Source organism: Daucus carota, chromosome 1 (assembly GCF_001625215.2).
Source record: "Daucus carota subsp. sativus chromosome 1, DH1 v3.0, whole genome shotgun sequence".
Lineage (NCBI taxonomy): Eukaryota > Viridiplantae > Streptophyta > Magnoliopsida > Apiales > Apiaceae > Daucus > Daucus carota.
Window position 1 is genome coordinate 10,128,561 of NC_030381.2, and position 17,974 is coordinate 10,146,534.

General features: G+C 36.0%; 1 protein-coding gene across 1 annotated transcript in view; it reads left to right on the forward strand.

Annotated features, from left to right (window-relative positions):
- Positions 1 to 947: 947 nt before the first annotated feature.
- LOC108203942 (uncharacterized) overlaps positions 948 to 17,974 on the forward strand; it is a 42,137-nt gene continuing 25,110 nt past the window's right edge. Inside the window, exon 1 of the mRNA XM_064089491.1 lies at positions 948 to 1,066. Within this exon, the coding sequence (XP_063945561.1) occupies positions 948 to 1,066 (119 nt within the window). The remainder of the gene's footprint in view (positions 1,067 to 17,974) is intronic.

The window sequence follows — 17,974 nt, forward strand, 5'->3', positions numbered from 1 at the left end:
TGTGTTAATTAGTTAAACAATAAATGATAATTATGTGATTACTTGTCAGGTATGAAAAATTATGAGTTATACGATGCTAACATGTCACTCGTATGTGCTTATGTGTATAAATGTGTTTATAGTAGTCTATCTTAATTGTTTAGTAATTATTTTTTTTTGAATTTTCGGAAATTGATATTTTAAAGAATAAATTACAAAAAAGTACAAATATAATTTTAAATATTAGTTTTAAGGTTCCCTAGTGATAATTATTATATTTATGACTTTTCAAAATTATATAATATTAGTTTTAATAAAAATTAGATTTTTAGTGAATGGTTTTTGAATTAAAACTTCCAAAATCCGTGAAGACTTCAAAAATTATTTTAAAATTCTGAAACTTTAATTATAAACCTTTTATAATATTACCTTGCTATGGTAAATGTATCGTGAGTTTTAGAAGATATTTCGAATAACTTTTATATTACAATGTTTACGATAAAAACGAAACAAATTAGTAATTCACGAGCCGAGAAACACTTGGCATTCATTTGGGGCATGATTTTTGCATGTGAGACAAGTGTTAAAAGATGGGGAGGTGAGGCCATGACTCACCACTTAGATTGATTGCATGGTTGGCAAGTGTCAAGCTAAGAAAAAACAAAGAAAAAAAAAACAAATATATCAAAACTTTCATTTCTCTCTCTCCACTCACAATCTCTCCACTCCCTCTCCTCTCACTCTATCCCTCTGGGCACCCCCTTCTTTTTCAGTATGATATCTTCTCTTTTCTTTTCCAAAGGGCTGGAGCTCAAGGGCCGCGGGGATGTTGTTGAACGGAGGTGGTGCTGGCTTTGGTTTAGGAATGGAGAATGCACCAAGTAGGATAGAGATGAAGGTGGTACATAGATGGAGTTGAATGGATGGGGAATATGTATTGGAGCTGGTTTGTAGAGAGAAAGAGATATATGGAGAAAGAGATAAGGAGGTTGGATGAGCATGGAAGTAAGGAGAATACAAGAGAAGGTGGAAGGAGCAAGGCAGAAACCAACCGCTCCTGGACAGATTTGGACGTGAGTTTGCACAGGTAATATGAATGTCATAAACTCCGATTTAGTTTAAGGTTTCTACACGAAAATTATTCCTTATAGTTTTTAGAATCTCTCTGCAAAAGTTCATGATAAATCACTGTATAAGTTCGGAGTTATGAATTTATTAGTAAAGGGGTGCCAGAACATACGACCTGCAGATGTATCCTACTTTGGGTAATTGTTTTTGTATGACAACTGGTGAATTGGGACATGAAGTTTTTATAGGAGATACATAAGACATTTATTAAGATTCTGTAAAAATTTGGTTATGATATATTAATATTTCGAATTACTAAAAATGCCCAAGTAAAAGGTGTGCGGGCAGGATTTCTGTTTCCAGGGATGTAGTGCTATTTTGGAATGTGTTTTTGAGGATGTTATGGACTTTATCTCTTGCTGGACAAAGAATGAAAGTCGTAGATAAATATCCGAATATGGCCTCTGTAAAATTTGGTAATGTTTAGACATGTGGATAATGAGATAATGCGAAAGACAAATCAGTTCTGGAATAAAGGAAGCCACCAGGCTACTGTCCTGTTTTGGACAGAGCATATGAGGCCCTTAAACTCATATTTTGATGATACGTGTTGAAGACAAAATGTTCAATACTGTTTCTAGTTTACTTAGGCGAAAATCTTGTACTATTTAAGCGTACGATTGTTGAGTTATGGTATCTTAATGAAGATCTATAAAACTAGAATTTGCGAATTGACACCAATTGCTGAGAATTGTTTGAAACCTCATTCTTAACTTGTATTCAACAAAAAAATCTTGGTACACCTATTATATGATGACAATGATGATACACGTGTTTGGTAATGGGATTAACACGAGTTTACTTATGGAAATGTTAAGATTATAGCCGTAATAATGCCCAATTTTCGAGAAATATCACCACGGTTGGTACACAGATTCAGGGCATAAGAATTTTGTCAAATATTTGGCATGTCTATGTAGATATTAGTTAGTAGATCACGTGAGCGCTTGAATCACGTAAAAAGGATGTACGCTTTAGGAGTTATGGTCGTTTTTATATGGGATGTGCGTAACCGTAACTCTCGTAACAAAATGAATTTTGTGATTAAAGTTCACATAGTGAAAATGTGAAATAAATAACGAAATCTATATAACTGTAATAATCATGAAATACACTGGAAATGAGATTTATTTTTAGTAATATGAAACATAAAGTAATATATTAAGTAGGAAGTCAGAACTTTGTTTTAAGAAAAATTCTAAATTATTTATTTCTGTCTAGAAGAGCCCTTCTTATTTGGGGAAGCAAGCACATCTATATATGTTTTGGGCAAAGACTTTATTTCAAGGAAAGCAAGGCAAGTTCACTTATCCCTACTTTGACTTGCTGAATTTTGTGTTATGATTCTGTTAAATGTGATTTTACTTGATATTAAAGATCCGGAAATAAGGCAAGTTGATTTCTTAACCTATACTCTTTTTATTATTTTTGTTTTCTGCACCCCGATAACTTTAGACTTAACTTATACTCCATCCATTATTCTCTACGAGTAACTCGATCCAGAATTCAGAATTATTGCGTATTGAGGCTGCTTCTCTTTGTTCGAGGGCAACCTTTTAATTATTATATAAATTATGATTATTTTCCTTTGTTCGGAAATAATCACTTTCATTGACTCAATGGTCGGTATATTTTTCATATCGACCACCTTCGTCTTGATTAATCGATACTCGCTAGATTCCTTGTTCGAATCTAAGACTTTTGATTATCCTTTCAATCATTTAATTTTATTCGAAAATCTTAAATCTGGAGGATGCTCTTCTCACTGGTCAACGTGGCTTGCGAACCACGGAGTTTAATTTATATATGAGATTATTGGTCCCAAATGAGGACATTTACGAATACGGGGAACGTCGGAAGAGTTCGACGATGGCCTCAGAGATATTCGTTATGCTAGCTAAAGAGGATAGGGCGTGCTTATCGCGAGCCGTGATCGGGTGAGGGTAAGTTACGCAGGAGAACGGTACTCGGCGATAGTTGATCGCATCGCTGCTGTATCGGGGTGGAAATGACCAGTTTCATCTTACAAATTATCGGTGAATTGCCAGATAAGAATCTCTTTAATACACTATGATGTGAAGTGAATTTCATTCACTTGAAGTTGTGATTATTGTTTCATTCATTTAATGTTGTTATTATTATTTCATTCACTTAAAGATGTGATTATTGTTTACTTTCGAGATCCCCTCTCATATCATTTTTGAAATGTTAATTATGAACTTGCTGAGCACACTGTTGCTCACTCTTGCTACTCTGATATTGTTAGACAGGGTGGAACAAAGCAGATGAACAGTATTGTTCGCCAAAGCAAAGAGAAATTAAGTATTATATATGAAGTGAGGATGTATAGACTTGAAAGTTGTTTCTTGGGATGGTAACGTAGTATGTTCAGACTTGTGCTAAAATTTCCCAAATGTATCAAATATTGTATTATGTAGGTAGTGTTTGTGAGTATTAGATCCTGAGATCTGTGGGGTTGTGTCCACGGTGAACCTTATTTTATTATGAGTTGTAATGATAATACAAGTGTATGAAAGTATTGTACCGTGACGACCTAAATTCACGAAAGGGTGGATTTGGGGGCGTTACAGAGTTGGTATCAGAGCTGTAGTTATATTCTTAGGATTATGAACCCCTAGGAATATAATACGATGAGAGAGATATTATAATAAGAGGAGTATAGGACTATTAAGAAGATATATTGATATAGTTGCATATATTAATATTATAATTAGTGTCTTTCTAGATATACAATGAGAGACTAAGTGAGAGTTATCTCTGAACTGTAAAATGAAGAACTAAGTAGTGACCTTTTTATTAATAAGAGAATTTACTAAAAAAAAAATTTAGGTGTCAAACTTTCCTAGAACCGCGACAGGTCCCCTACTTCTCACTCGGGGGACTGTATTGACTATTATCGATCTCTAGCAGTGACATTATTGAACATTAGATGGCAGTAGAGAACGACTCTGAGAATTCTTATGCTTAGGTACTAGCACGCTCTGCACCCAAGATTTTGTTGATGATGAGGATGAGTCCATAATAGTACTTCTACACTGGAGATGGAGCCACATGTTCCACATTTGAAGCTAAACCGCTGAAAGTTTTGATATTCGTGATATATTACTTCCGAAGGTCGTGATATATTCTCAGTATGTTGTATCCTTACACGATGTCTAAACCTACTAGCGTAGTTGTAGTTTTGCATTAGAAGTTGTTAAAACCAAATAAATAAATGAATAAACCCCTTAACGACAATTATCAAGAATGCTTACAAACTTAATGCATATAGGCTTCTGGAATTGTGAATCCATATTGTATCCCTCCTAAACCTTTGATATTCTTTGGTATAACTGAGATGAACAACCTTATTCATATAAGGGATAAAGACTATTTGCCTGTGTGACAAAAGTCTGGTGGGACGCCACCGATTGGTCTGTTGCGTATCATTAGAGTACTAAAGGCTGGCCACCTTGTGTACTTTGAAGATTGTTCTAATGATAATGCATCAGATGTTCATTGATCATATTGATCTCTCAGTTTAACCCTTTTTCAGAACACCTTAGTTATCAAGTGATCCTACCTATACCATAACTCGGACTTAATCTGATTCTAATAAGGATTAATGTTTAAGAGCAAAAGAAGGAAGTGATAAATTATGGAGTAATAAAACTTCCCTTTGAATATGGAAAGGTCAAGAAATCAATTTTGAGCACCGATAGTTGATTAAAGATATACCTTCGCAACAGTTCATTATTCGTATCTTCAGAGTACATTCATGTTATCCCATAGTTAGTATAAAGTTTTAAAATAGAATAATTATGGAAGTGAGTTTTTTTTTCAATGTAAGAAATGAAGTGAAGTGAGATGCATATCAGATATATTGTTGAGTGATCGAAAGTGATTGAATACATATCAATCATCGAGTCGTAGTAAATAAAGGAATGCTTAGATTTTAAAAGATATAAGATTTAATGTTTAAGATATTTAATCAAATTGTACATCATTTCGCGGTCAGAAGAAAGGATTCTGCAAATTAAATTAAACCAACTCTTTCCAACCTCTTCAGAAGGATTAGCTTCACCAAGGTTGTTGTTATCTATTTGATTGGTGGAGGGCGACATGCTATCAGTGTTGAGATGAAAATACCATGTTAAGGTTTATTATTATTGAAGATGAGACGATACGAATATAAAAGACATACGAACGTATACCTATCAAATTTATTGAAAAACCGCCATACACGTCCCGTCTCCTAATGGTACCTTTGTAAATTTGGTTGTGATAATTTCCATACGCAAAACTTAAGTTATTGTGTTTAAAGATTTATAACCCCAAATACGATAATAGTTTTAATTAGTTATATTTACCCTACCTATTTGATCTTTATAACCCAAAATCTTGTTTCAAGTGTTTAAAGAGATACCATCAAAGTGAAATATTTGGGTAATCACTCAAGCTAAACCTGAAGAAGACCAAAGTGAAGACATTTTTAGAGAAAACCAGAACCGAAATTGAGATCCTAACCTAAAACCAATCATGGGTGATTTTAATTTCTTTAAGTAAAAAAAGATCTTTTTGAGAATAAGTACATCTAATACATATAGGGTAAATGTGATTTGTGTCATCCCTACTACGTACAAAAGCATTGTGGATAGGATTAGTTATACCGAGAAGATAACAGTAGAAATGAAGAAGGTTATGTAATTATTTGTGTTTAAGATAAGAATACAACAACCACTACTTATTGAGCATGAATGATTTGAGATCTCTAGACGTTGATTTATCATGATGACACTTACGTAACTCGAACTAATACCTTACAAGGATTTAAATCATAAGTTTTAACTGACCCCCTTTTTAGAAGACACCAAATACACTTCTTTGGTTTAGAGAAATATAATAAAGGTAACAGGGAAAGAATTATATTTCAAGGACTAGAACAGAAGAGCGAGTTTGAGAATGTTCTCAAGAGAATTAGTAAAAAAAATACTATGAGAATGAAATCATTAGAATAATAAAAAAATAAAAAGAAGAGAGATTTTGTGGATGACTGAACTACCCTAGTAAATTAACTAAGTCAAAAAAAAAGAGACCATTTTGATATATAATATGTAAAAGAGAGCATTCAAGATGTATAACCCATTGGTTAGTTAAATACCTCAAATATAGCAAAATGGACCACCTGTAAAGATATAAAAGAGAACCTAAAGTCTAGTCACCCATATAAGTCCATCAGATTTATTGGTGACCGTTTGGCTATACGGTAGATATTTATTTGAACTCATTTGAGAACACCTGATTATTTTATTGTTAATTATTAAATCGGAGTAATATATATTACCTAACTAACAAAGAGAAGGAACTAATTACTCCAAAAAAAAAAAAAAAAGAAGCAATATATACACATGTGTTAGAGAATACCCATAACTTCCAATGGAAAACCCGGATATAGAATTTACTACATCCATGGGAAACAAAATGAGTGCTCGCAATTTTAATCTCATTGTGAGATATATATGATACAAGGATAAGAAGGTCATTAGAAACATGCACAATGATTAGGAATTACCAGATAATTTACTTCATTGATATCCACAAATACCTTGATTATTGAATGTTTGTGCTCGAAGGAGCAGCTAATGAAAAATGAAGATGATTAAGAGATAATACCTTTTGAGGACATGTTTATATAAAAACTTGAAATTAATAGTTTGAACCTTATCTTATTTCTTTCAAGATAGCAAAGATTGGCATATGTAGGAGTTAGTCACCAATATAGATTGAATGCTAGGGAAAAAAAAATTGTGATAAGAAACAAGCAATAAAGTTTTACCAATGTTTCAAGTCAAAAGTGTTAGGTCCAGATATGATTGTAGAAGGGGGGGGGTTGAATACAATCAGTACCAAATCGTCGCGGAAGTGAATCTGATTGAATATGATTTGTTAATCAGATTATAATTAATTAATATAACAATGTTTGACGTCGTTATATAATTAAGATGGTTCAGTTTTAATGTCCACTAAAGTTCGTAGAATAAATTCGACAGGGTATATTCTAGATTTAGTGATTAAAACAACCGGGTTATCAAAGCACAGAAAACTGTGGATATAACGATCAAGCAAGTTACAAACAACTTGAAAGCTTTACAAATGCTTTGAATACAAAGTGAATGAACACTAAAAATGAAGGATGCAATGCCATATTTATAGGCAAAGCATTTGTACTTGTAAGACAATTGAAAGACAAGACAATTGTAAGTAGCAAAGACAAAGTGGAAGGGGCAAGACAATTTCAGATTGCCTTGCAAGCACAAGACACAGCAGAAAGACAATTTTTGAGCTCGTAAGACAATTTAGAGCTTCGGTAAGACAATCTTCATTCGGTCAGACAATCAAGAACTTCGGTAAGACAATTGCAATTGTCTTGCAGAAGCCATTCGGCCAGACAATCTTGGATTGTCTTGGCAGAAGACATTCGGCCAGACAATTTAAGATTGTCTTGCAAGCATCACAAGGCTTCGGTCAGACAATCTAATTGTCTTGGCACAAAGCATTCGGTAAGACAAATTGAATGTCTTGCAGACTTTCTAAACCATTCGGTAAGACAAAGAGTTTGTCTTGGCAGTTGTCTTCACCTTCGGTAAGACAAACAATATTTGTCTTGCAGTCATTCAATGAGATTCGGTAAGACAATTCCAATTGTCTTGCTGAGCTTGAGTAGGTGATTGAATGTAATATGTAGATTATATTTAAATAGAAAATTATCCACTTAATTAATTTAATCATATAAATTCATAAATTAAATTAATTCGAAAGTGAATTAATTTAACAAATAAATTACATAATTAATTTAATTATTTGAGAAGTGAAATAATAATCTATTAAATATTAAATCACCCCTTCTTCAGAAGAATAGCTTCCCGTCTTCTTTAAACATTAATAACTCCGTCTTGATCAGTCGAACGAACGAACCACCAACTCTGCTTGACTTCAAATATTCAATTTGAATAACTGATACACAGATGTACTGTCTGGTTCATCTGTATCTAGTTAAATCAAATATTCTTTGTCAAATAAACATTTAAGAATTTGATTTGTTCGTCGAGTCTTCGTCTTGTAAGTACTTCTTCATTAAATGGAATCTTCTGATAAAATAAAGTATAGAAACTTTATATCTTCTGAACTCCTGGACGTGCCACAAAAGATTATTTGTGCACTGAGGCTTGAACATATTAATGAAATTCTTTCAGTGGTGTGCAGCAGCATCCTGGAATTTATCTGACATATAATTCCCATAAATCATTTGACGTTCTTCGTACTGATTCCGTTGACTTACTATTTACTGAGCTTTCTTATCTGAGTTGAGTTGTATCTCTTTAAATACAAATAGGCTGAACATATGCCTTTCAATCTCCCCCTATTTGTTTGTTAACATAACATGCAAATTTCCTAGAGGATAACTCAACTAACAGATAAGACAAAGATTTAAACAATGGAATGTAAATAGCAAAAGTTTATGGCTTGCATTGAACATTAAACCATATTCATAATAGATTACAAAAGGATGTTCCTTGAACATATCTAACAAATATCCTAATCAATCTATTCACTCAGAACGAGTGACTTCTCCTTCTTCAGCATCTGAACAGTGAATAATTGGAGTAGAAGGCTCATTCTGAGTAGGCTCTTCAGCTGCAGTGGATTCTCCACGCTTCTTTCTTTCACGAGCCAAAGAGAGATAATATTGAACTTCAATATCCACAGGGTCTTCGATGAAATCTGCTGGCTGAGATTGGTTGATATACTTCATCTTCCTGAAGTATTGTTGAATGTTTCTCCTTGTGCAGTAGTTTACAATCTCAGTATCAGCATCAGCTTTGGCCTTAGTAGCGAAGCCCTTGGTACGTAGAATTGTAGATACAAGAACCAACTGACTCACATCATACTTAAGAAGATGTTGGTGGTCCAGGTAGAAGGTTCCAAATTTTCTCTCGTGAATGAACTTGACACAGTAAGGCTTTCTGACAACTTGTGGACTTTTATGAATAGCACAATCCATAAGTTTGTCACGTAGGAGTTCATTCAGATTCGAGCTACGTCTGATCTTGTTACGAATCACCCAGATTTCAGTTAGAGATAGAAACTTGAATAAATCAATTGAAACCCTGAATGTTCCGTTTCTCTGAGTAGAAATAATGATCTCCCATTCATTGAGAAGATTCTTGACACCAATAGTTATATATTCTAACTCGAGAGCAAGAGCACGCATAAACATATCTTCATTAGGGTTAGCCTCTCTCAGGTCATAAATGAAGGATTTGAATTTACCATCATTGAAAGGTTCCCTTTGAGGTCCAGAGAGAATTTGCCTTGCAATATCCCAGCTTTCACCAACTTTTCTGGAGATATCCTCTCTCTTTTCCTTGCACTTGGCATCCCATAGTTTCTGTTTCTCCAGCTTGACCAACTCATCAGTTGTCCTCTTCTCATCTACCAGTTTCTGCAGTTCCTGAAGCTTTGCTTTGCTAGCTTCATGTTGAGCTTTGAACATCTTGACCTTTTCCATGTGCTCAGGATCTACAGACTGATCTTCATTGAAAAGAAAGCCTTCCTCGAAACGACCTTCTTCCTCAGCTTCAAAATAAGCAGAGTCAAATGCATCATCATCATCAACATCTTCAGGAATGTTGTCATAATCCTGATTAGTGAAGATGTTCTCAGTTTCAGGCATTTTGCCTTTAGATTTGCTAGCTGCAGAAGAGTCTTTTTCACTTGCTCCTTCTCCACCCTTATCACTCCTATCAGTATCACCAGTATCACCACCCTTGTCACCACCCTTATCACCCCTGTCACCAGCATTGCTGTCATCCTTATCTTTGTCATCCTTATCCTTCTCCCCCTTAGTTGAGGGATCCTCTGGAGTAGACTGAGATGTTGACGGATTGATCTTTAAGTGTTGAACAACTTGAGCCAAAGTTTGCTCCAAGTTGTCTAGCTTCGTCAGACAGAGCTCCTGAGTTGTATCAAATTTGTCCATCCGAGAGTGAATACCCTTGACATGAGCATCTAATTCCTGTTTGAGGGAAGAAAATGAAGGATCAACAACCTTTTCTTGTAGAGTCACCAACTCTCCACTTCTGAATCTTGCATTCTCAGCATTCAACCTTTCTATCTCAGTCCTGAGAGCAGCCATTTGTTCCTGTAACAGATCTGTGTTGGTGTGTGCACTCACCTCACGAACACTCAAAGATTTTTCACTATCCTCTCGTGCATGTGTTTCGCTCGGTGTTTGCCTGATTTCACTCGTGTTTGTCACACCGTCACCAGTACCTGTATATACAACCATAGTTCCCTGAGATGGAACTGTAGGTTGTGAAGGAACAAATTGTCCTCCGAATGCCTGTGAAGGCGGATGTACTTGCAGGTTGCCAAGTAGATCCTGATCCAAAAAGAAAGAGTGATCAGAAAGATTTTCATATAACATGTTTTGAAATTCTGTGCTCTCTCTAAGTGAAGAATCAAAAGACACAGGTTCAGTGTTTACTAGCGTGAGTGCTAGTTGTGTGCTTGACTCTTTACAGGATACCGCGGTCGGACGGCCAATTTCAATAAATGCATTCTGTGGAGAGAATGAATCTAGAGACTGTATATTTACCGTTTCAGAGTCCAAATCCTTTTGGGAGGAAATGGATGCAGCTGCAGTTGTCTCTGGTTCTGCCACCCTTTGCTTCTTATGAGACAGAGCTGCGGGATCTCGTAAAAGTGCACTCCCACTCCGTTTCCGGGCTACCTTTCTAACAACAGGGGTTGAAGTAGTGTTGTTTGAAGTGTTTGAAGAAGAATCAGTAGTTGAAGCGGAAACATCAGCTTGGATATGAACCTGGGTGTTTTCAGGTTCAATGCTGGGAGTCTGGAAATCAAATCCAATATCACAATCAAAATCTGCAATATCAATATTAAAGGTATCAGTGAGAGTAGAAAGTACCTGAGCTACCTGTAAATCTGTCCTGAAGTCCTGTAGCTCTGGATTGATAGCAGAATCAGCAGGCAGAGGCTGAGAAGTGGATTGTGGTGGAGGAATGGTATGTGTATGTGTAGGTGAAGGTATTGGTTCAGATTGAGAGGGAAGAATGGAGGCTTGTTGGTCTGGGAAGAAGTTGTATTGTGGAGGGGATTGATGTTGAGATTGGTGAGGAGAATTGTAATCTGATTGGTGAGGTGATTGTTGTGGTGAATTGTAAGGAGGGTTGTAGGGAGAGTAATGTGAGGATTGGCTGGATGATTGGTAGTCTTGGAGTAGTTGAAGTGGTTGATAGTTTTGAGGAGGTGATTGTTGTTGCGGTTGTTCTTGTGGTTGAGCTTGTTGTTGTTGTTGTGGTTGATATTGTTGTTGTTGTAGTGGTTCTGGAACTTGTACAGGCTGAAAAGGAACACTGAATTGCTCGAGCATGAATGGAGTCACCACAAGTGGTACATTGTCATGCTTTTTCTTGTTGACCAGCCTCGTTTGGATCTTGGCACAAGTCCTCTGAATAGGAACAATAGGAGAATCGACGTACATGTGCCTATCATCATCATTCATCATATCATTCATAAACAACATCAGGAATCTGGGGTAGAAGCATTCAACTTTGTCATTCCTCTGAATTGATCTCTGTGTAACAGACCCCATCTTTCTGATAATCTCCCTCAGCAATATCTTCCCAAAGTTGATTCGACGGTTATAAGCTATGCTGAATCCAAAGATCTGCAGCATTGAAGATATATTGCCAAAATTCTTTCGATTAGTGGGAGCAAACACCTTGGCGAGGGTGTCAAAGAACACATCCCATTCAGCCTTCAGATTTCCCTTTGACATCTTCGGGAGAAAGATCTGACCTTGATAGTGGATATCCTGAAAGAATTGTCTCAGTTCATCCTCTGAGGGATCTGGCTCAAAATTGTCCCTTGGAAGTCCTAAGATCCGGTTCACATCATCGACAGTGATTACAATCCTCTTCCGGTTAGGTAAATCCCCTATTATCTTGTAGTTTTCCAGGGTCGTAGAGTTGACAGCATTTGAGTAGAAGTCAAACAGAGGTTGCAGCTTGACTTGAATATCTGCAGTCAGTGCCGTACTGACTAAACTCTGTCTCGAAAGAAATCTGACCCAAGTCCGGAATCTATCAGAGCAGTCATCAGGATTAAGGCTGGCACAGTAGTTAGTCTCAGCAACCACGAATTCTCCGGCCATTTTTAATAATTAAAAATTGAATTAAGCGAGAATTTTTCAAATTAAATGTGAATTCTCAAATGTCTCGCAAATTTCAACTATTAATTAAAACTTGATTAATTAATTAATAATTCGAAATATTTGGATAATATCGAATTAAAAGTTAATTAACTTAAATGGCACTAAACAATTAATCCAACTCAGCCAAACACGCCCTTAAGTCAAAAAGCCCCAATTTACACTAACTCCAAACCAAACGCAGCCTTAAATCAAAACTCCAAGAACCCTAACTTCAAATTGGCTTAAAATCGACTCGAAAAACACACAAGCAATACAGATAAACTGAATCCCAGGCAAGTCTCAGATCAAACTAAGTCGAAAAGTTTTGAAAACAGTCAACAAAAACCGACGAGAATCCGACCAAAATCCGGCAGAGGTTCGGCTGAAATCGATCGATTTTAAGTAACAAAGCAAGCTTAGAGGCTTGAAATACAAGAATCCAGCAAGTTTTCGGTTTAAAACTTGAAAACCCAGTTCGAATGCGTGAAGATATGTATGTGATCGTGTGTGTATATGCTCAGTGTAGAAGATGAAGGCAACGGGCAAGACAAACGAGATTGTCTTGCTCGAATTGTCTTGAGACAATTATATACAAATATCAAGACAAACGCTAATTAAGTCTCGGTAAGACAATGTAAGATTGTCTTGCCGAGATTTATCTAATCAGACAAGTCACGTGTCTGTAAGACAATTAATTGTCTTACAGATACAAAAAAGGCGAATTAAGAGATAGGCTCGGTAAGACAAATTGTCTTGCCGAGTTTTTGTTTGATTTAATAGAAATAAACTGAGAAACCGGTTCAGCAAGACAATTTGAGATTGTCTTGCCGAGCCATGCAGTAGACAATGTAATTGTCTAGCAGAAAAATAAAAATAAAAATACTAATTTGATTTTTGATTAATTTGAAAGATAAAACTTTTTGCAATTAAAATCAAAAATCTATTTATAAAAAATAATACTATAAATCACACAAATATTTTGTAAATTTCAACTTTAATTAAATATAAATACTTATGATTTTAACTTTAATTCAAAAAGATGAATTAACTTAGAATCAAATATTTATGCTTAATTAATTTTGAAAAATACAAAATAATTACAAATAATTATCTAAATGCTTAGGGAATAGTACAGGGGAGTGTATGAGCACTTAGAAAATTACAGACTAATATACAAACATGCATAATTACTCAGAATATTATCAGATAACATACAGAAAATCATATAAAATCTAATAAAATAGATATAATTATACAGAAAATTCACAAAAATATACAAAAACATATAATGCATATGAAAAATATATACAAGAGAACTATGTCATATTTAACATCCCTAATTCACAAACCAGCTTAGAGAAAGTGGATTCATCCAGTGGTTTAGTGAAGATGTCAGCAATTTGCTCAGTCGTGGGTACAAAATGTAACACCACTGTACCATTCATGACATGTTCTCGTATGAAATGATACCTGATATCAATGTGCTTGGTTCTTGAATGTTGAACCGGATTGTTGGAAATGGCTATGACACTTGTATTATCACAAAATATGGGAATTTTGTTTACTACAACACCATAATCATTCAGTTGATTCTTGATCCACAAGATCTGAGCACAGCAGCTTCCAGCAGCTATATACTCAGCTTCAGCAGTAGAAGTAGACACGGAGTGCTGCTTCTTGCTATACCAGGAAACCAACCGACGTCCTAGAAATTGACAGCTTCCAGACGTACTCTTCCTATCAATCCTGCATCCTGCATAATCAGAATCTGTATAGCCGGTTAAGTCAAAACCAGTATTCTTAGGGTACCAAATACCTAAACCAGGTGTACCCTTAAGATATCTAAAGATTCTTTTGACGGCTATAAGATGTGATTCCTTAGGATCAGCTTGGAACCTAGCACACAAACATGTTGCAAACATGATATCTGGTCTACTTGCAGTAAGATAAAGTAGAGAGCCAATCATACCTCGATAGCTTGTGATATCAACTTTCTTACCAGATTTATCCTGGTCAAGCTTTGTGGCAGTGGCCATGGGTGTCTTTGCCGGTGAAGAGTCTTCTAGATTGAACTTTCGAAGAAGATCTCTGACATACTTGGATTGGCAAATAAATATTCCATCATCCTTTTAGCTTACTTGAAGACCAAGTAAGTAGGACAGCTCACCCATCATACTCATCTCATAGTTACTCTGCATCAACTTAGCAAATCTCTTGCACAAGTTATCGTTAGTAGAACCAAATATAATGTCATCAACATATATTTGTACAAATATCATATCCTTATCATGCAATTTGTAAAAGAGAGTTTTGTCTATGACACCTCTAGTAAAATTGTTTTCAATTAAAAACTCAGAGAGAGTGTCATACCATGTCCTTGGTGACTGCTTGAGTCCATAGACAGCTTTGAATAGGAAGTATACAAAATCAGCAAACTCTGGATTCTCAAAGCCAGGGGGCTGTTCCAGATATACTTCTTCTTCTAGCTTTCCATTCAGAAATGCACTTTTCACATCCATTTGATATACCTTGAAGTTGGAGTGTGCAGCAAATGCAAGAAATATTCTGATGGCTTCAAGACGAGCAACTGGAGCATAGGTTTCATCATAATCAATTCCTTCTTCCTGTGAATAACCTTTTGCAACCAGTCTGGCTTTGTTCCTTACAACAATGCCATCACCATCTAACTTGTTACGGAAGACCCATCTAGCTCCAATTGTAGATTTTCCTTTTGGTCTTGGAACCAGGGCCCAGACTTCTTGTCTCTCAAATTGATTGAGTTCTTCTTGCATGGCAAGAACCCAATCAGGATCAGCAAGTGCTTCTTCTATTTTCTTTGGTTCTAGTTGAGATAGAAACCCAGAGAATAGGCATTCATTTGTCGTAGCACTTCTAGTTCTTACACCAACATCAGGATCACCAATAATCAAATCAAAGGGATGATCTCTGCTCCAAATCCTTTCCCTTGGAAGATGTGTCCTTGATGATTCAGCAGTATTATCATTAAGCTGAAATGTGTGACTAGTTGATCCATCAGCTCCCCCTGAGTTGTTGCCAGGTTGACTTGATGATCCACCACTGGCATTAGTGGAATCTCCAGCATCATTGCCATTTCCTCCACCATTGCCTGGATCATTATCATTGTTGTCATCTCCTGTTGCAACCTCAGGTGGAATATCATCATCTGAATCAGAGTCTGGATAGTTGTCAAACTTCAGAGACTCAGATGGATCAGCAGATTGTATACTTGGAAGTTTAGTGTCATCAAATGTAACATTGACACTAACTTTCACTGACAGAGTATCAATTATAAAAACTCTATAAGCATTATTTGTATAACCAACAAAAATTGCTTCAGAAGCCTTTGGCTCAAACTTGTTCAAGTTCTCTTCACCATCCTTGAGAACATAACACTTGGCTCCAAAGACATGAAGATGTTTGACATAAGGTTTCTTGTTGTTATACAGATGAAATGGAGTTTTCATATGATCCTTGTTGATCAAAGTTCTATTCTGGGTATAGCAGGCAGTAGACACAGCTTCAGCCCAAAAGTACAGAGGAAGCTTTGCTTCAGCAATCATAGTCCTTGCAGCTTCGATCAGTGTACGATTCTTTCTTTCGACGACTCCATTCTGCTGAGGAGTCCTTGGTGCTGAATACTGCCTTCTAATTCCCTTTTCAGAGTAAAAATTGATTAGAGTTTGATTTTTAAACTCAGTTCCATTGTCTGATCTTACAGCTTTTACAGGAACACCTTTTTCCAACTCAACCAACTTGATATGATCAATTACTGTCAGGGGAGTTTCATCCTTAGAAGCCAGGAAGTAAACCCAAGTAAATTTTGAGAAGTCATCCACAATAACCAAGGCATATCTTCCTCCATCAATGGATGCAACATTCACAGGGCCAAACAAATCCATATGCAACAAATGAAGTGGATCTGTAATGGTATTGATGGTTTTGCCTTTGTGAGATGCTCTCTTCGCTTTTCCTTTCTGACAAGCTTCACAAAGAACATCAGTTGAGAATTCCAGGGAAGGCAACCCTCTCACTAGATCTCTCTTGACTAGAGAGTTCATGGTTTTGAAGTTGAGGTGTGAGAGCTTCTTATGCCATAACCAACTATCTTCAGCTGACGCTTTGGCGTAGAAACAGTGAACTTCGTTTCCTGGTCCTGAAGACAAATCAGCTACGAATATATTGCCTTTCCGTATGCCACATAGTGAAGGACGCTTATCCTTGATATGTTTAATGATACATATCTCCTTTTCAAAATGAACATAATAACCTTTGTCACAGAATTGACTGACACTCAGGAGATTATGTTGAAGTCCTTCAACTATTGCAATATCTTCTATGATGATCCTTCCAATTTTGTACTTGCCATATCCCACAGTACGACCTTTGCTATTATCAGCAAAACTGACTGTAGGGCCAGCTCCTTCTCTTATGTCCTCTAGCAGGGATTTATTGCCAGTCATGTGCATTGACGCTCCACTGTCAAGCAACCAAGTAACACGAACAACTCCACTGGCACCCTGCAAAAGACAACTTGATTAGACAGTCTTTGGGACCCACACTTGATTGGGTCCGGCAGTCTTAAAGAACTGATTTCTATTAGGTAATACAACAGAGCCTCTTGGACTGATACTTGGTTCAGACTTGACTGAACTTACTTCCTTAACAACAGCCTTATAAACCTTAGTTTTAGGCTTTGGAACATAAGTCTCCTTCCTAACATGAGTAGGACTAGCAGTCTTTGATCTTGCATGCTTGTTGTTTGTGTGTTGTCTAGGTGATGTGTTTTCATTTTTAGCATGCAAATTTTTAAAATAAGCAGACATCAAATTGAAAGCACAAGTCATACAATTATCAACACTACAAAATTTATGACATGCATCAAAAGCAGGAACAACAGGAGTATCAGTCACAATAATAGGAACATCAACAGATTCTACTCTACTATCGTTAACAGTTTTAAAATTCTCAGTAGAATGGCATCTATTGTTTCTGTTCTTACTATTAACAAAATTATTGGGCTTGTTGAACTTAGTTCTTTCAGAGTTGACACCTAAACCAGCTTTAGGCAACCTAACATTGCCTTTCACTTTAATTGGTTTCAGGTTTGTCAGAATCTCATCTCTCATTTCATTACTCTCTTTCATTTTAAGGTCTTCCTGTTTTAGTTCATATCTAATGACAACAGGAGTCTCTAAAAGAGGTTCAGCTTCTGAGGTTTTAAACAAAGGTTTAAGGGAATCTTTCAAAACAAAAGGAATCCCTCTCTCTTCAGCACTCTTCTTAAAAGGAGTAATGTTACTAGCCTTACCTACAGATTTGTTATAGTCAAAACCTATTCCAACAGTTCTCTTGATCTCTTGTTTATCATTAAGTTCCTTGACTATAGTGGAGGCATCCTTAAAGGCTTTACACTTAACTTTCTCTTCGTCTAGCTGAAGTCTTAAAGCAATCTCACCTTTCTCTAGAACTTTGACTTTAGCACATTGTAATCCTAAATCCATAGTCAATTGTTCTAATTTAGGTTTTAATACTTTCATCTCATTCATCTTATAAGCATGAATTTCTAAGACT